Source organism: Oncorhynchus tshawytscha, linkage group LG24 (assembly GCF_018296145.1).
Source record: "Oncorhynchus tshawytscha isolate Ot180627B linkage group LG24, Otsh_v2.0, whole genome shotgun sequence".
In the NCBI taxonomy this organism is placed as follows: Eukaryota; Metazoa; Chordata; class Actinopteri; order Salmoniformes; family Salmonidae; genus Oncorhynchus; species Oncorhynchus tshawytscha.
Genome location: NC_056452.1, coordinates 30,011,203 through 30,030,818, shown reverse-complemented (window position 1 = coordinate 30,030,818; position 19,616 = coordinate 30,011,203). Strand labels below are relative to the sequence as shown.

The 19,616-nt window shown below is 43.6% G+C and overlaps 1 protein-coding gene across 2 annotated transcripts in view; it reads left to right on the top strand.

Annotated features, from left to right (window-relative positions):
• Window positions 1-19,616, top strand: part of sptlc3 (serine palmitoyltransferase, long chain base subunit 3) — a 113,999-nt gene that overhangs the window by 68,974 nt on the left and 25,409 nt on the right. For both annotated transcript variants that reach the window (XM_042305647.1, XM_042305648.1), the window contains 2 exons: window positions 4,381-4,474; window positions 17,610-17,715. In XM_042305647.1, coding sequence (XP_042161581.1) covers window positions 4,381-4,474; window positions 17,610-17,715 — 200 coding nt within the window. The remainder of the gene's footprint in view (window positions 1-4,380; window positions 4,475-17,609; window positions 17,716-19,616) is intronic.

The window sequence follows — 19,616 nt, the reverse complement described above, 5'->3', positions numbered from 1 at the left end:
AGACTACACCTAATCTATACAGCACCAACAGACTACACCTAATCTATACAACACCAACAGACTACACCTAATCTATACAACACCAACAGACTACACCTAATCTATACAGCACCAACAGACTACACCTAATCTATACAGCACCAACAGACCTGGGACAACAGACTACACCTAATCTATACAACACCAACAGACTACACCTAATCTATACAGCACCAACAGACTACACCTAATCTATACAACACCAACAGACTACACCTAATCTATACAGCACCAACAGACCTGGTACAACAGACTACACCTAATCTTTACAGCACCAACAGACTACACCTAATCTATACAGCACCAACAGACCTGGGACAACCTACTACACCTAATCTATACAACACCAACAGACTACACCTAGTCTATACAGCACCAACAGACCTGAGCCATAGACTACACGTAATCCATACAGCACCAACAGACTACACCTAATCTATACAGCACCAACAGACTACACCTAATCTATACAGCACCAACAGACTACACCTAATCTATACAACACCAACAGACTACACCTAATCTATACAGCACCAACAGACCTGGGACAACAGACTACACCTAATCTATACAGCACCAACAGACTACACCTAATCTATACAGCACCAACAGACTACACCTAATCTATACAGCACCAACAGACCTGGGACAACAGACTACACCTAATCTATACAGCACCAACAGACTACACCTAATCTATACAGCACCAACAGACTACACCTAATCTATACAGCACCAACAGACTACACCTAATCTATACAGCACCAACAGACTACACCTAATCTATACAGCACCAACAGACCTGGGACAACAGACTACACCTAATCTATACAGCACCAACAGACTACACCTAATCTATACAACACCAACAGACTACACCTAATCTATACAGCACCAACAGACTACACCTAATCTATACAGCACCAACAGACTACACCTAATCTATACAACACCAACAGACTACACCTAATCTATACAACACCAACAGACTACACCTAATCTATACAGCACCAACAGACTACACCTAATCTATACAGCACCAACAGACTACACCTAATCTATACAGCACAAACAGACTACACCTAATCTATACAGCACCAACAGACTACACCTAATCTATACAACACCAACAGACTACACCTAATCTATACAACACCAACAGGCTACACCTAATCTATACAACACCAACAGACCTGGTACAACAGACTACACCTAATCTATACAGCACCAACAGACTACACCTAATCTATACAGCACCAACAGACTACACCTAATCTATACAGCACCAACAGACTACACCTAATCTATACAGCACCAACAGACCTGGGACAACAGACTACACCTAATCTATACAACACCAACAGACTACACCTAATCTATACAGCACCAACAGACTACACCTAATCTATACAGCACCAACAGACTACACCTAATCTATACAGCACCAACAGACCTGGGACAACAGACTACACCTAATCTATACAGCACCAACAGACTACACCTAATCTATACAGCACCAACAGACTACACCTAATCTATACAGCACCAACAGACTACACCTAATCTATACAACACCAACAGACTACACCTAATCTATACAGCACCAACAGACTACACCTAATCTATACAGCACCAACATACCTGAGACAACAGACTACACCTAATCTATACAGCACCAACAGACTACACCTAATCTATACAGCACCAACAGACTACACCTAATCTATACAGCACCAACAGACTACACCTAATCTATACAGCACCAACAGACTACACCTAATCTATACAGCACCAACAGACCTGGTACAACAGACTACACCTAATCTATACAGCACCAACAGACTACACCTAATCTATACAGCACCAACAGACTACACCTAATCTATACAGCACCAACAGACTACACCTAATCTATACAGCACCAACAGACTACACCTAATCTATACAGCACCAACAGACTACACCTACACCTAATCTATACAGCACCAACAGACCTGGTACAACAGACTACCTAACCAACAATCTATACAGCACCAACAGACTACACCTAATCTATACAGCACCAACAGACAACCTAATCTATACAGCACCAACAGACTAACTATACAGCACCAACAGATCTATACAGCACCAACAGACTACACCTAATCTATACAGCACCAACAGACTACACCTAACCTAACTATACAGCACCAACAGACTACACCTAATCTATACAGCACAACAGACTACACCTAATCTATACAGCACCAACAGACTACACCTAATCTATACAGCACCAACAGACTACACCTAATCTATACAACACCAACAGACTACACCATAATCTATACAGCACCAACAGACTACACCTAATCTATACAGCACCAACAGACTACACCTAATCTATACAACACCAACAGACTACACCTAATCTATACAGCACCAACAGACTACACCTAATCTATACAGCACCAACAGACTACACCTAATCTATACAGCACCAACAGACTACACCTAATCTATACAGCACCAACAGACTACACCTAATCTATACAGCACCAACAGACTACACCTAATCTATACAGCACCAACAGACTACACCTAATCTATACAGCACCAACAGACCTGGTACAACAGACTACACCTAATCTATACAGCACCAACAGACTACACCTAATCTATACAGCACCAACAGACTACACCTAATCTATACAGCACCAACAGACTACACCTAATCTATACAGCACCAACAGACTACACCTAATCTATACAGCACCAACAGACTACACCTAATCTATACAGCACCAACAGACCAACAGACTACACCTAATCTATACAGCACCAACAGACTACACCTAATCTATACAGCACCAACAGACTACATAATCTATACAGCACCAACAGACTACACCTAATCTATACAGCACCAACAGACTACACCTAATCTATACAGCACCAACAGACTACACCTAATCTATACAGCACCAACAGACTACACCTAATCTACAGCACAACAGACACCAACAGACTACACCTAATCTATACAGCACCAACAGACTACACCTAATCTATACAGCACCAACAGACTACACCTAATCTATACAGCACCAACAGACTACACCTAATCTATACAGCACCAACAGACTACACCTAATCTATACAGCACCAACAGACTACACAACAGACTACACCTAATCTATACAGCACCAACAGACTACACCTAATCTATACAGCACCAACAGACTAATCTATACAGCACCAACAGACCTAATCTATACAGCACCAACAGACTACACCTAATCTATACAGCACCAACAGACTACACCTAATCTATACAGCACCAACAGACTACACCTAATCTATACAGCACCGACAGACTACACCTAATCTATACAGCACCAACAGACTACACCTAATCTATACAGCACCAACAGACTACACCTAATCTATACAGCACCAACAGACTACACCTAATCTATACAGCACCAACAGACCTGGGACAACAGACTACAACTAATCTAACAGGTGTCTGTAATCTATACAGCACCAACAGACTACACCTAATCTATACAGCACCAACAGACTACACCTAATCTATACAGCACCAACAGACTACACCTAATCTATACAGTACCAACAGATAACACCTAATCTCTACAGCACCAACAGACTACACCTAATCTATACAGCACCAACAGACTACACCTAATCTATACAGCACCAACAGACTACACCTAATCTATACAGTACCAACAGACTACACCTAATCTATACAGCACCAACAGACTACACCTAATCTATACAGCACCAACAGACTACACCTAATCTATACAGCACCAACAGACTACACCTAATCTATACAGCACCAACAGACTACACCTAATCTATACAGCACCAACAGACCTGGGACAACAGACTACACCTAATCTATACAGCACCAACAGACTACACCTAATCTATACAGCACCAACAGACTACACCTAATCTATACAGCACCAACAGACTACACCTAACAGCAGCGAACAGACTACACCTAATCTATACAGCACCAACAGACTACACCTAATCTATACAGCACCAACAGACTACACCTAATCTATACAGCACCAACAGACTACACCTAATCTATACAGCACCAACAGACTACACCTAATCTATACAGCACCAACAGACTACACCTAATCTATACAGCACCAACAGACTACACCTAATCTATACAGCACCAACAGACTACACCTAATCTATACAGCACCAACAGACTACACCTAATCTATACAGCACCAACAGACTACACCTAATCTATACAGCACCAACAGACTACACATAATCTATCCCTGTGTTTTCTGTTCTTGTTTCCAGGGCTGTCTGATTCTGAGTGATGAGCTGAACCACACCTCGCTGATCTTGGGGGCCAGGTTGTCAGGGGCAACTATTTGGGTGTTTAAGCACAACAGTAAGTAGACATACTCTCAAACTAAAGTACTCAAGCACAACACATCTCTCTGTTCAAACCCCAACACATCTCTCTGCTCAAACCCCAACACATCTCTCTGTTTAAACTGCAACACATCTCTCTGCTCAAACCCCAACACATCTCTCTGCTCAAACCCCAACACATCTCTCTGCTCAAACCCCAACACATCTCTCTGCTCAAACCCCAACACATCTCTCTATTCAAACCCCAACACATCTCTCTGCTCCAACCCCAACACACCTCTCTACTCAAACCCCAACACACCTCTCTGCTCGAACCCCAACACATCTCTCTCTGTTTTGTGTTGGAAAACTCATTCTGAATGGCTGGTCCAGGCTCCCCAGTAGCTGGCCCTATGCCCTCCCAGGCCATCCATGGCTGCACCCCTGCCCAGTCATGTGAAATCCATGGATTGGGGCCTAATTTATTGATTTCAATTGACTGCTTTGACTGCCTCATATGAACTGTAGGAAAATCTTTGGAATTGTTGCACATTGGGTTTATATTCTGGTTCACTGTAGACACCTCACATCTCTTAGAGGAAAACGGTGCTATCCTCTCCCCAGGTGTCCAATGTATTCTTTGTTTGGCTGGGTGATGTTGTTGGGTAGAAACACGGTTGAGATTGGCATTTTATTACCTATGGTTTTAACCAGGGCTCTGTAGGGAACAGGGTGCCTTTCAGTCGTCATCTCCTTCTCAGTACAGTAGACAAGACAGATGAGTTTATCTGACGTCTGCTGTAAACCTCGGTCTGTAATGTGCCCTGATTGGTACAAGCAGAACCAGTTAATTAAGGGGGCTGCCCTCGGGGCCTCAGAGCAGCCTCACAGCAGACCTGTCCCCGCAGGGACTCTGACTGAGCTGAAGCCTCAGGCACCAGCTGACCCCCCCCCCACCCCCCCTCCACTACCATATCTCTCCTTCATCCATGTCCATCCAACACTAGACTGAGTGAAACACAAGGCTGAGATTCAATACGGTTTACACATGGGTCTACTACTGAAGTCGACATTTGTTACAGTTCAGTCTGTCAGCAATGGGACTTTTTTTAAATGATTATACATGCCACAATGTTTACAATGTGTGCCCCACAACACCCCATTGGCATTGTGATTGTGATTGTGATTGAATTGGTGTGTAAAGGTTTTGATCCACTGGCCACTGTGGCAGGTAGATAAAAAATATATACCAGCCACATTTTTACCAGTCAATATATATATATATTCATAATTATTATATATATTTTTTCCTTCATAATTATTATATATATTTTTTCCTTCATAATTATTATATATATATTTAAATATATTAGCATGCTTTTTGTTTCAAAAACAATATATATATTACTACACTCAACAAAAATATAAACGCAACATGCAACAATTTGAAAGATTTTACTGAGTTACAGTTCATATAAGGAAATCAGTCTATTGAAATGAATTAATTAGGCCCTAATCTATGGATTTGAAATGACTGGGCAGGGGCACAGCCATGGGTGGGCCTGGGAGGGCATAGACCCTCTCACTTGGCAGCCAATCAGAATGCATTTTTCCCCACACAAGGTGTTTTTTACAGACAGAAATTCTCCTCAGAACCCACACCCCTCCTTTAGTGTAGTACGAAGTAATGGGGATATATTGCTGAATTTCATTTCATTTTTTTGTGACCTGCGTCTTTTAAACAATGTATGTTCAAATAAGTAATTTAGATACAGTAGTAAAAAGATTAAATAGTTCTACAATCAAGAATCATCCAGTCTGCCACAAAATGCTGAGTGATACGGTTGAATTCATAATAGATCAGGTCTAAAGAAAATAAAAACAAGGTGTACACATGATGTGCTCCTAAAGTAGAAATGTAAAAACTCACAAATAAATCCAGGCGAACAATGACTCAACGTTTTTATTCTGGGGAGCGATCCATCAAACGCAATCATTAGCTGGGACAAATATTTTCCAGCTGGCCCTTTTTAAAGGGGACAGGCCGTTACCGTGGTAACTCGAACACTCGCTTGTCTGCGATGAAGAAGAAGAAAGAAAGAAAATCTCCAACTGCGATGACTCCCGAGCAGCAACTCAAACTAACATTGGAACAACAACCAAAGCGTTTGTGTGTCTAGCCAGAATAAAGTGACTTTTGTAGGACAGGTTGTGACCAACGTCTCTGTGGTCTTTGATAAATAAAAACTGGTTCTCTGTGTGTGAAAAGTAAACTGTGTGTGTCTCTTATCCGTAGACAAAATCTACCCACATATGTGTGCCCTGCCCATCTGTGTGTGTAGTAAACTGAAGGTGGCCTAGGAAACTGTTTGTTTGTCTCTGTGTGTAGTAATCTGTGTGTGTAGTAAACTGTGTGTCTCTCTGTGTGTGTAGTAATCTGTGTGTCTCTCTAGCAGATAGACAGAGAAACAGGCTGTGGTGTAGGTACCTGTTCTTAATATTTAGATGACTTTTGGTATTTACAGTGGTACTGTGGGATAGAGTTCCATGTAGTCATGGCTCTGTGTGGTACTGTGGAATAGAGTTCCATGTAGTCATGGCTCTATGTAGTACTGTGGAATAGAGTTCCATGTAGTCATGGCTCTATGTAGTACTGTGGAATAGAGTTCCATGTAGTCATGTCTCTATGTGGTACTGTGGAATAGAGTTCCATTTAGTCATGGCTCTGTGTGGTACTGTGGAATAGAGTTCCATGTAGTCATGGCTCTATGTAGTACTGTGGAATAGAGTTCCATGTAGTCATGGCTCTATGTGGTACTGTGGAATAGAGTTCCATGTAGTCATGGCTCTATGTAGTACTGTGGAATAGAGTTCCATGTAGTCATGGCTCTATGTAGTACTGTGGGATAGAGTTCCATGTAGTCATGGCTCTATGTAGTACTGTGGAATAGAGTTCCATGTAGTCATGGCTCTATGTAGTACTGTGGGATAGAGTTCCATGTAGTCATGGCTCTATGTAGTACTGTGGGATAGAGTTCCATGTAGTCATGGCTCTGTGTGGTACTGTGGAATAGAGTTCCATGTAGTCATGGCTCTATGAAGTACTGTGGAATAGAGTTCCATGTAGTCATGGCTCTATGTAGTACTGTGGAATAGAGTTCCATGTAGTCATGGCTCTATGTAGTACTGTGGGATAGAGTTCCATGTAGTCATGGCTCTATGTAGTACTGTGGAATAGAGTTCCATGTAGTCATGGCTCTATGTAGTACTGTGGGATAGAGTTCCATGTAGTCATGGCTCTATGTAGTACTGTGGAATAGAGTTCCATGTAGTCATGGCTCTGTGTGGTACTGTGGGATAGAGTTCCATGTAGTCATGGCTCTATGTAGTACTGTGGAATAGAGTTCCATGTAGTCATGGCTCTATGTAGTACTGTGGGATAGAGTTCCATGTAGTCATGGCTCTATGTAGTACTGTGGAATAGAGTTCCATGTAGTCATGGCTCTATGTAGTACTGTGGAATAGAGTTCCATGTAGTCATGGCTCTATGTAGTACTGTGGGATAGAGTTCCATGTAGTCATGGCTCTATGTAGTACTGTGGAATAGAGTTCCATGTAGTCATGGCTCTATGTAGTACTGTGGAATAGAGTTCCATGTAGTCATGGCTCTGTGTGGTACTGTGGAATAGAGTTCCATGTAGTCATGGCTCTATGTAGTACTGTGGAATAGAGTTCCATGTAGTCATGGCTCTATGTAGTACTGTGGAATAGAGTTCCATGTAGTCATGGCTCTATTCAGTACTGTGGAATAGAGTTCCATGTAGTCATGGCTCTATGTAGTACTGTGGAATAGAGTTCCATGTAGTTATGGCTCTATGTAGTACTGTGGAATAGAGTTCCATGTAGTCATGTCTCTATGTAGTACTGTGGAATAGAGTTCCATGTAGTCATGTCTCTATGTAGTACTGTGGAATAGAGTTCCATGTAGTCATGTCTCTATGTAGTACTGTGGGATAGAGTTCCATGTAGTCATGTCTCTATGTAGTACTGTGTGCCTCCCATAGTCTGTTGTGGACTTGGGGACTGTGAAGAGACCTCTTGTGGCATGTCTTGTGGGATATCCACGGGTGTCTGAGCTGTGTGCCTGTAGATTAATGTTTATGTTTGTTTTGTTGCTGTCATGGTTTCTTATAGGTCAGGGATGCCCAATCCTTGTCCTGAAGAGCCCGAAACATTTCAGGTTTGTGTTGCTACCTGGTAGTTAATTGCACTCACCTGGTATCCCAGGTCTGAAATCAGTTCCCTGATTCGAGAGAAGAGGATGAAAACCAGAAGTGGTTCTCCAGGAGCAGGATTGGACAGTCCTGCTATAGGATTGGACAGTCCTGCTATAGGATTGGACAGTCCTGCTATAGGATTGGACAGTCCTGCTACAGGATTGGACAGTCCTGCTATAGGATTGGACAGTCCTGCTACAGGATTGGACAGTCCTGCTACAGGATTGGACAGTCCTGCTACAGGATTGGACAGTCCTGCTACAGGATTGGACAGTCCTGCTACAGGACTGGACAGTCCTGCTACAGGATTGGACAGTCCTGCTATAGGATTGGACAGTCCTGCTACAGGATTGGACAGTCCTGCTACAGGATTGGACAGTCCTGCTACAGGATTGGACAGTCCTGCTATAGGATTGGGCAGTCCTGCTATAGGATTGGACAGTCCTGCTATAGGATTGGACAGTCCTGCTATAGGATTGGACAGTCCTGCTATAGATGTGAATGTCGTCAGTGTGACTTTTACCACTTTACCAACTAGAGTTGATCAACACTCCCATCTAGTGGTAAAACCGCGCTAACTGCAGTATCAATCCCTTCTAGAAACCCCTGCTTTTATTCAACACTTCTTACAGTGCAACAATGTATGACACCTACATAATTAAACCCACAGTCTTCTCTTGCCAACACAGCTATATATCCACTACTGGTAATGTCCCAGAGACCTCCACACTAGGCTCAGTCAGCAAAATAAGAACAATTTGGTCAGTGCTCATGTTTGTCCTATTTCACACAAGTACAAGTGTGTATTAATACGCGTGTGGGAATTCAAAATGTTTTTTTTTTTCATATCCCGATTCCCCCTGAGTCACCGTCAAAGACTGTGTTCCTATTCTTCTCTATGTAGTCCACTATGTAGGGAACACTATGTAGTCCACTATGTAGGGAACACTATGTAGGGAACACTATACAGGGAACACTATGTAGGGAACACTATGTAGGGAACACTATGTAGGGAACACTATACAGGGAACACTATGTAGGGAACACTATGTAGTCCACTATGTAGGGAACACTATGTAGTCCACTATGTAGGGAACACTATGTAGGGAACACTATATAGGGAACACTATGTAGGGAACACTATGTAGGGAACACTATGTAGGGAACACTATGTAGTGAACACTATGTAGGGAACACTATGTAGGGAACACTATGTAGGGAACACTATACAGGGAACACTATGTAGGGAACACTATGTAGGGAATACTATACAGGGAACACTATACAGGGAACACTATGTAGGGAACACTATACATGGAACACTATGTAGGGAACACTATGTAGGGAACACTATACAGGGAACACTTTGTAGGGAACACTATACAGGGAACACTATGTAGGGAACACTATGTAGGGAACACTATACAGGGAACACTATGTAGGGAACACTATGTAGGGAATACTATACAGGGAACACTATACAGGGAACACTATGTAGGGAACACTATACATGGAACACTATGTAGGGAACACTATGTAGGGAACACTATACAGGGAACACTATGTAGGGAACACTATACAGGGAACACTATGTAGGGAACACTATGTAGGGTCCACTATGTAGGGAACACTATACAGGGAACACTATGTAGGGAACACTATGTAGGGTCCACTATGTAGGGAACACTATACAGGGAACACTATGTAGGGTCCACTATGTAGGGAATACTATACAGGGAACACTATACAGGGAACACTATGTAGGGAACACTATACATGGAACACTATGTAGGGAACACTATGTAGGGAACACTATACAGGGAACACTATGTAGGGAACACTATACAGGGAACACTATGTAGGGAACACTATGTAGGGAACACTATGTAGTCCACTATGTAGGGAATACTATACAGGGAACACTATACAGGGAACACTATGTAGGGAACACACTATGTAGGGAACACTATGTAGGGAACACTATACAGGGAACACTATGTAGGGAACACTATACAGGGAACACTATGTAGGGAACACTATGTAGGGAACACTATGTAGTCCACTATGTAGTCCACTATGTAGTCCACTATGTAGGGAACACTATGTAGGGAACACTATACAGGGAACACTATGTAGTCCACTATGTAGGGAACACTATGTAGGGAACACTATACAGGGAACACTATGTAGGGAAAACTATGTAGGGAACACTATGTAGGGAACATTATGTAGGGAACACTATACAGGGAACACTATGTAGGGAACACTATACAGGGAACACTATGTAGGGAACACTATACAGGGAACACTATGTAGGGAACACTATGTAGGGAACACTATGTAGGGACTACTATGTAGGGAACACTATGTAGGGAATACTATGTAGTGAACACTATGTAGGGAACACTATGTAGGGAACACTATGTAGGGAACACTATACAGGGAACACTATGTAGGGAACACTATGTAGGGAACACTATGTAGTCCACTATGTAGGGAATACTATATAGGGAACACTATGTAGGGAACACTATGTAGGGAACACTATACAGGGAACACTATGTAGGGGACACTATACAGGGAACACTATGTAGGGAACACTATGTAGGGAACACTATGTAGTCCACTATGTAGGGAATACTATACAGGGAACACTATACAGGGAACACTATGTAGGGGACACTATACATGGAACACTATGTAGGAACACTATACAGGGAACACTATGTAGGGAACACTATGTAGGGAACACTATACAGGGAACACTATGTAGGGAACACTATACAGGGAACACTATGTAGGGAACACTATACAGGGAACACTATGTAGGGAACACTATGTAGGGAACACTATACAGGGAACACTATGTAGGGAACACTATACAGGGAACACTATAGGGAACACTAGGGAACACTATGTAGGGAACACTATACAGGGAACACTATGTAGGGAACACTATACAGGGAACACTATGTAGGGAACACTATACAGGGAACACTATGTAGGGAACACTATGTAGGGAACACTATGTAGGGAACACTATGTAGAACACTATGTAGGGAATACTATACAGGGAACACTATACAGGGAACACTATGTAGGGAACACTATACAGGGAACACTATGTAGGGAACACTATGTAGGGAACACTATACAGGGAACACTATGTAGGGAACACTATACAGGGAACACTATGTAGGGAACACTATGTAGGGAACACTATGTAGTCCACTATGTAGTCCACTATGTAGGGAACACTATGTAGGGAACACTATACAGGGAACACTATGTAGTCCACTATGTAGGGAACACTATGTAGGGAACACTATACAGGGAACACTATGTAGGGAAAACTATGTAGGGAACACTATGTAGGGAACATTATGTAGGGAACACTATACAGGGAACACTATGTAGGGAACACTATACAGGGAAGACTATGTAGGGAACACTATACAGGGAACACTATGTAGGGAACACTATACTGGGAACACTATGTAGGGAACACTATACAGGGAACACTATGTAGGGAACACTATACTATGTAGGGAACACTATGTAGGGAACACTATACAGGGAACACTATGTAGGGAAAACTATGTAGGGAACACTATGTAGGGAACATTATGTATGGAACACTATACAGGGAACACTATGTAGGGAACACTATACAGGGAACACTATACAGGGAACACTATACAGGGAACACTATGTAGGGAACACTATATAGGGAACACTATACAGGGAACACTATGTAGGGAACACTATGTAGGGAACACTATGTAGGGAACACTATACAGGGAACACTATGTAGGGAACACTATGTAGGGAACACTCTACAGGGAACACTATGTAGGGAACACTATGTAGGGAACACTATGTAGGGAATAGGGTGCTATTTGGAATGGAGTCAGTATCTGCTGCAGTTATAGTTGTTATTTAGCCTCATGTTGTCTTGGTATTTCCTGTTGTTGTCCATAAGAAGGTTTTGTCTTGGTATTTCCTGTTTTGGTCCATAAGATGGTGTTGTCTTGGTATTTCCTGTTTTGGTCCATAAGAAGGTGTTGTCTTGGTACTTCCTGTTGTGGTCCATAAGAAGGTGTTGTCTTGGTACTTCCTGTTGTGGTCCATAAGAAGGTGTTGTCTTGGTACTTCCTGTTGAGGTCCATAAGAAGGTGTTGTCTTGGTACTTCCTGTTTTGGTCCATAAGAAGCTGGTAAAACCGGTGTCTGTATATAGCCCCTCTACTGTATATAGCCCCTCTACTGTATATAGCCCCTCTACTGTATATAGCCTCTCTACTGTATATAGCCTCTCTACTGTATATAGCCCCTCTACTGTATATAGCCCCTCTACTGTATATAGCCCCTCTACTGTATATAGCCTCTCTACTGTATATAGCCTCTACTGTAATAAGCCTCTACTGTATATAGCCCCTCTACTGTATATAGCCTCGCTACTTTTATAGCCTCGCTACTGTATAGAGCCTCGCTACTGTATATAGCCACTCTACTGTATATAGCCTTGCTACTTTTATAGCCCCTCTACTGTATATAGCCTCGCTACTTTTATAGCCCCTCTACTGTATATAGCCCCTCTACTGTATAGAGCCTCGCTACTTTTATAGCCTCTCTACTGTATATAGCCCCTCTACTGTATATAGCCCCTCTACTGTATATAGCCCCTCTACTGTATATAGCCTCGCTACTTTTATAGCCTCTCTACTGTATATAGCCCCTCTACTGTATATAGCCCCTCTACTGTATATAGCCTCGCTACTTTTATAGCCTCTCTACTGTATATAGCCCCTCTACTGTATATAGCCCCTCTACTGTATATAGCCTTGCTACATTTATAGCCCCTCTACTGTATATAGCCTTGCTACTTTTATAGCCCCTCTACTGTATATAGCCCTCTACTGTATATAGCCCCTCTACTGTATATAGCCCCTCTACTGTATATAGCCCTCTACTGTATATAGCCTTCTACTGTATATAGCCCCTCTACTGTATATAGCCTCTACTGTTTATAGCCCCTTTACTGTATATAGCCCGCTACTTTTATAGCCTCTCTACTGTATAGAGCCTCGCTACTGTATATAGCCACTCTACTGTATATAGCCTTGCTACTTTTATAGCCCCTCTACTGTATATAGCCTCGCTACTTTTATAGCCCCTCTACTGTATATAGCCCCTCTACTGTATATAGCCCCTCTACTGTATAGAGCCTCGCTACTTTTATAGCCTCTCTACTGTATATAGCCCCTCTACTGTATATAGCCCCTCTACTGTATATAGCCCCTCTACTGTATATAGCCTCGCTACTTTTATAGCCTCTCTACTGTATATAGCCCCTCTACTGTATATAGCCCCTCTACTGTATATAGCCTCGCTACTTTTATAGCCTCTCTACTGTATATAGCCCCTCTACTGTATATAGCCCCTCTACTGTATATAGCCTCGCTACTTTTATAGCCCCTCTACTGTATATAGCCTTGCTACTTTTATAGCCCCTCTACTGTATATAGCCCCTCTACTGTATATAGCCCCTCTACTGTATATAGCCCCTCTACTGTATATAGCCCCTCTACTGTATATAGCCTCTCTACTGTATATAGCCTTGCTACTGTATATAGCCCCTCTACTGTATATAGCCTCGCTACTTTTATAGCCCCTTTACTGTATATAGCCTCGCTACTTTTATAGCCTCTCTACTGTATATAGCCTCTCTACTGTATATAGCCTTGCTACTTTTATAGCCCCTCTACTGTATATAGCCTTGCTACTTTTATAGCCCCTCTACTGTATATAGCCCCTCTACTGTATATAGCCCTCTACTGTATATAGCCCCTCTACTGTATATAGCCCCTCTACTGTATATAGCCCCTCTACTGTATATAGCCCCTCTACTGTATATAGCCCTCTACTGTATATAGCCCCTCTACTGTATATAGCCCCTCTACTGTATATAGCCCCTCTACTGTATAGAGCCTCGCTACTTTTATAGCCCCTTTGCTGTATATAGCCTCTCTACTGTATATAGCCTTCTACTTTTATAGCCTCTTTACTGTATATAGCCTCGCTACTTTTATAGCCCCTTTACTGTATATAGCCTCTCTACTTTTATAGCCTCTCTACTGTATATAGCCTCTCTACTGTATATAGCCCCTCTACTGTATATAGCCTCGCTACTTTTATAGCCTCTCTACTGTATATAGCCTTGCTACTGTATATAGCCTCGCTACTTTTATAGCCTCTCTACTGTATATAGCCTTGCTACTGTATATAGCCTCGCTACTGTATAAAGCCTCTCTACTGTATATAGCCTTGCTACTTTTATAGCCTCACTACTGTATGTAGCCTCTCTACTGTATATAGCCTGTCTTTTTACTGTTGTTTTATTTCTTTACCTACCTATTGTTCACCTAATACCTTGTTTGCACTGTCGGTTAGAGCCTGTAAGTAAGCATTTAACTGTAAGGTCTACCCACACCTGTTGTATTCGACACATGTGACAAATAAAGTTTGATTTGATTTGAGATATAAAACACTGTACTCTGGTCCATAAGAAGGTGTTGTCTTGGTACTTCCTGTTATAGTCCATAGGAAGGATATAAAACACTGTACTCTGGTCCATAAGAAGGTGTTGTCTTGGTACTTCCTGTTGTAGTCCATAGGAAGGATATAAAACACTGTACTCTGGTCCAAAAGAAGGTGTTGTCTTGGTACTTCCTGTTGTAGTCCATAGGAAGGATATAAAACACTGTACTCTGGTCCAAAAGAAGGTGTTGTCTTGGTACTTCCTGTTGTAGTCCATAGGAAGGATATAAAACACTGTACTCTGGTCCAAAAGAAGGTGTTGTCTTGGTACTTCCTGTTGTAGTCCATAGGAAGGATATAAAACACTGTACTCTGGTCCATAAGAAGGTGTTGTCTTGGTACTTCCTGTTGTAGTCCATAGGAAGGATATAAAACACTGTACTCTGGTCCATAAGAAGGTGTTGTCTTGGTACTTCCTGTTGTAGTCCATAGGAAGGATATAAAACACTGTACTCTGGTCCATAAGAAGGTGTTGTCTTGGTACTTCCTGTTGTAGTCCATAGGAAGGATATAAAACACTGTACTCTGGTCCATAAGAAGGTGTTGTCTTGGTACTTCCTGTTGTAGTCCATAGGAAGGATATAAAACACTGTACTCTGGTCCATAAGAAGGTGTTGTCTTGGTACTTCCTGTTGTAGTTCATAGGAAGGATATAAAACACTGTACTCTGGTCCAAAAGAAGGTGTTGTCTTGGTACTTCCTGTTGTAGTCCATAGGAAGGATATAAAACACTGTACTCTGGTCCATAAGAAGGTGTTGCTGGCAGTTTAAACACTGTCCTCTGCACGTGATCTGCCTGCCCTGTGGTTCGGGTGCTGCTTATTATGGGACGCAACACTGCGAGGAGTCTGTAGTTTTGTTTATGTGGTGCTAATTTTCAACTATTGCGTATTTGTGGTTGCATTGTTGTGTATTTTCAGACTTGTTTCTCTATCTCTCTTCGTGTGTGTGTGTGTGTGTGTGTGTACACGTTTTACTTTACTTGTGAGTACCATAAGTCCTCACAAGAATAGTAAACCAACAAAACATTCTGAGAAGTGAGGACATTTTGCCAGGCTATTTTCGGCTTAGGGGTTCATTTTTGGGTTAGAGGTTAGTTTTAGGGTTTGGGGTTAGTTTTAGGGTTAGGGGTTAGTTTTAGGGTTAAGGGTTAGTTTTAGGGTTCGGGGTTAGGTTTAGGCTTAGGGGTTAGTTTTAGGGTTAGGGGTTAGTTTTAGGCTTAGGGGTTAGTTTTAGGGTTAGGGGTTAGTTTTAGGGTTAGGGGTTAGTTTTAGGGTTAGGGGTTAGTTTTTTAGGCTTAGGGGTTAGTTTTAGGGGTAGGGGTTAGTTTTAGGGTTCGGGGTTAGGTTTAGGCTTAGGTGTTAGTTTTAGGGTTAGGGGTTAGTTTTAGGGTTCGGGGTTAGGTTTAGGCTTAGGGGTTAGTTTTAGGGTTAGGGGTTAGTTTTAGGCTTAGGGCTTAGTTTTAGGGTCAGGGGTTAGGTTTAGGGTTCGGGGTTAGGTTTAGGCTTAGGGGTTAGTTTTAGGGTTAGGGGTTAGTTTTAGGCTTAGGGGTTAGTTTTAGGGTTAGGGGGTTAGTTTTAGGGTTAGGGGTTAGTTTTAGGGTTTTAGGGGGTTAGTTTTAGGGTTAGGGGTTAGGTTTAGGCTTAGGGGTTAGTTTTAGGCTTTGGGGTTAGTTTTAGGGTTCGGGGTTAGGTTTAGGCTTAGGGGTTAGTTTTAGGGTTAGGGGTTAGTTTTAGGCTTAGGGGTTAGTTTTAGGGTTAAGGGTTAGTTTTAGGGTTAGGGGTTAATTTTAGGGTTAGGGGTTAGTTTTAGGGTTAGGGGTTAGGTTTAGGCTTAGGGGTTAGTTTTAGGCTTAGGGGTTAGTTTTAGGGTTCGGGGTTAGGTTTAGGCTTAGGGGTTAGTTTTAGGGTTAGGGGTTAGTTTTAGGCTTAGGGGTTAGTTTTAGGGTTAAGGGTTAGTTTTAGGGTTAGGGGTTAATTTTAGGGTTAGGGGTTAGTTTTAGGGTTAGGGGTTAGTTTTAGAGTTAGGGGTTAGTTTTAGGGTTAAGGGTTAGTTTTAGGGTTAGGGGTTAGTTTTAGGCTTAGGGGTTAGTTTTAGGGTTAAGGGTTAGTTTTAGGGTTAGGGGTTAGTTTTAGGGTTAGGGGGTAGTTTTAGGGTTAGGGGTTAGTTTTAGGTTTAGGGGTTAGTTTTAGGGTTAGGGGTTAGTTTTAGGGTTAGGGGTTAGATTTAGGGTTAGGGGTTAGGGAAAATAGGATTTTGAATGGGAATCATTCGTGTGTGTGTGTGTGTGTCCAAGACATGCAGAGCCTGGAGCGTCTGTTGAGGGAGGCGGTGTGTAGTGGGCAGCCTCGGACCCACCGACCATGGAGGAAGGTTCTGATCATGGTGGAAGGAATCTACAGGTTAGGACACCTAATTATTCTCTGGGACAGTGGGCAGCTCTCTCTCTCTCTCTCTCTCTCTCTCTCTCTCTCTGTCTCTCTCTCTGTCTCTCTCTCTCTCTCTGTCTCTGTCTCTGTCTCTCTCTCTCTCTCTGTCTCTCTGTCTCTCTCTGTCTCTCTGTCTCTCTCTCTCTCTCTCTCTCTCTCTCTGTCTCTCTGTCTCTCTCTCTCTCTCTCTCCCAGATGCAGACCACAAAATAATCAATAGTTTAATGAACTGGCAACACACAAACAGAGAACACAGGTATAAATACACAGGGGATAATGGGGAAGATGGGCGACACCTGGAGGGGGGTGGAGACAATCACAAAGACAGGTGAGACAGATCAGGGTGTGACAGTACCTCTAGGGGCACCACCTGACGTCCTACCTGGGCGCACACCTGGTTGACCGGGGTGTCGGCGATGAGGCCTGGGTCCAGGATGTCCCTGGCGGGGATCAAGAGCCTCTCCTTCCGGGCCATAACCCTCCCAGTCAACCAGGTACTGGAACCCCCTGCCCCGGGGTTGAACCTTCAGGAGACGCCTCACCGTGTAAGCTTGTTGGTCATCGGTGAGATGGGGGAGAGGGATGGGCCTGGAAATGGGAGACAAAGGGCTGTGAGACATGGGTTTGACTCTGGATACATGAACTTTGGGATGATTACAAAGGGGCAACAGAAGGGCTGTGAGACATGGGTTTGACTCTGGATACATGAAAGGTGGGGTGTATACAAAGGGGCAACAGAAGGGCTGTGAGACATGGGTTTGACTCTGGATACATGCAAGTTGGGGTGTATACAAAAGGGTAGGGGGCAACAGAAAACAAACAGCAGATGGTCTAATGATCTTGGAGATGGGGAACGGGCCAGTAAACCGGGGGGAGAGTTTGCGGGATTCCACCAGATCCCGGGTGGATAGCCATACCTTCTGTAGAAGACGATACCAGGGAGCCAGTGTCCGATGGTGGTCCGCTTGTCGACGATACCTTGAGCAGGGCCGACCGGGCTGTCCTCCAGGGAAGAAGGTATGACGACCTCCTCTTCCTGCTCAGGAAAGAGTGGGGGCTGATACCATATGGAACACTCAAACGGTGATAGGCCCATGGCAGAGCAGGGAAGGATTCCACCCACACCAGCTACTGGCTCCAGGTGGTGGGGTTGGTGGAGACCAGGCAGCGCAGGGTGGTTGGCTCGTTCCGACTGGCCGTTAGACTGGGGGTGGAACCCGGAGGACAGGCTGGCCGACGACCCAATGAGAGTGCAGAATGCCTTCCAGAACCAAGACGAGAACTGAGGACCCCGGTCGGAGACCATGTCCATGTGCAGTCCATGGATCCGGAAGACGTGCTGCACCATGAGCTGGGCTGTCTCCTTGGCAGAGGGTAACTTGGGGAGAGGAATGAATGAAGTGGGCAGCCTTGGAAAAGCGATCCACCACGGTCAGGGTGGCCTTGTTGCCATCAGACGGGGGGAGACCCGTGACAAAGTCCAGGGAAATGTGAGACCAGGGGCGATGAGGGACAGGCAGAGGTTGGAAGAGGCCAGCCAGGGCTTGTCGAGGGGACTTGTTCCATGCACAGACCGTGCAGGCGGCGACAAAGGTGGCAACGTCCGGACCATGGTAGGCCAATTAAAGCGTTGTCGCACGAAGGCCAGGGTCCACTGGGAGCCCGGGTGGAAAGATGGAGGAATGAGCACTTTACAGGACCGCGGAGCAGACAGCATCAGGCACGAACATCCGGTTACCAGGGTTTGGCTCGGACCGGGGTGGGAGCTGTGGGGTTATAGTGGCGAGACAGGGCATCCAGCTTGACGTTCTTGGACCCTGGCCGGTAGGAGAGAGAAAAGTTTAACCAGGTTAACAGCATCTCGCCTGCCTGGA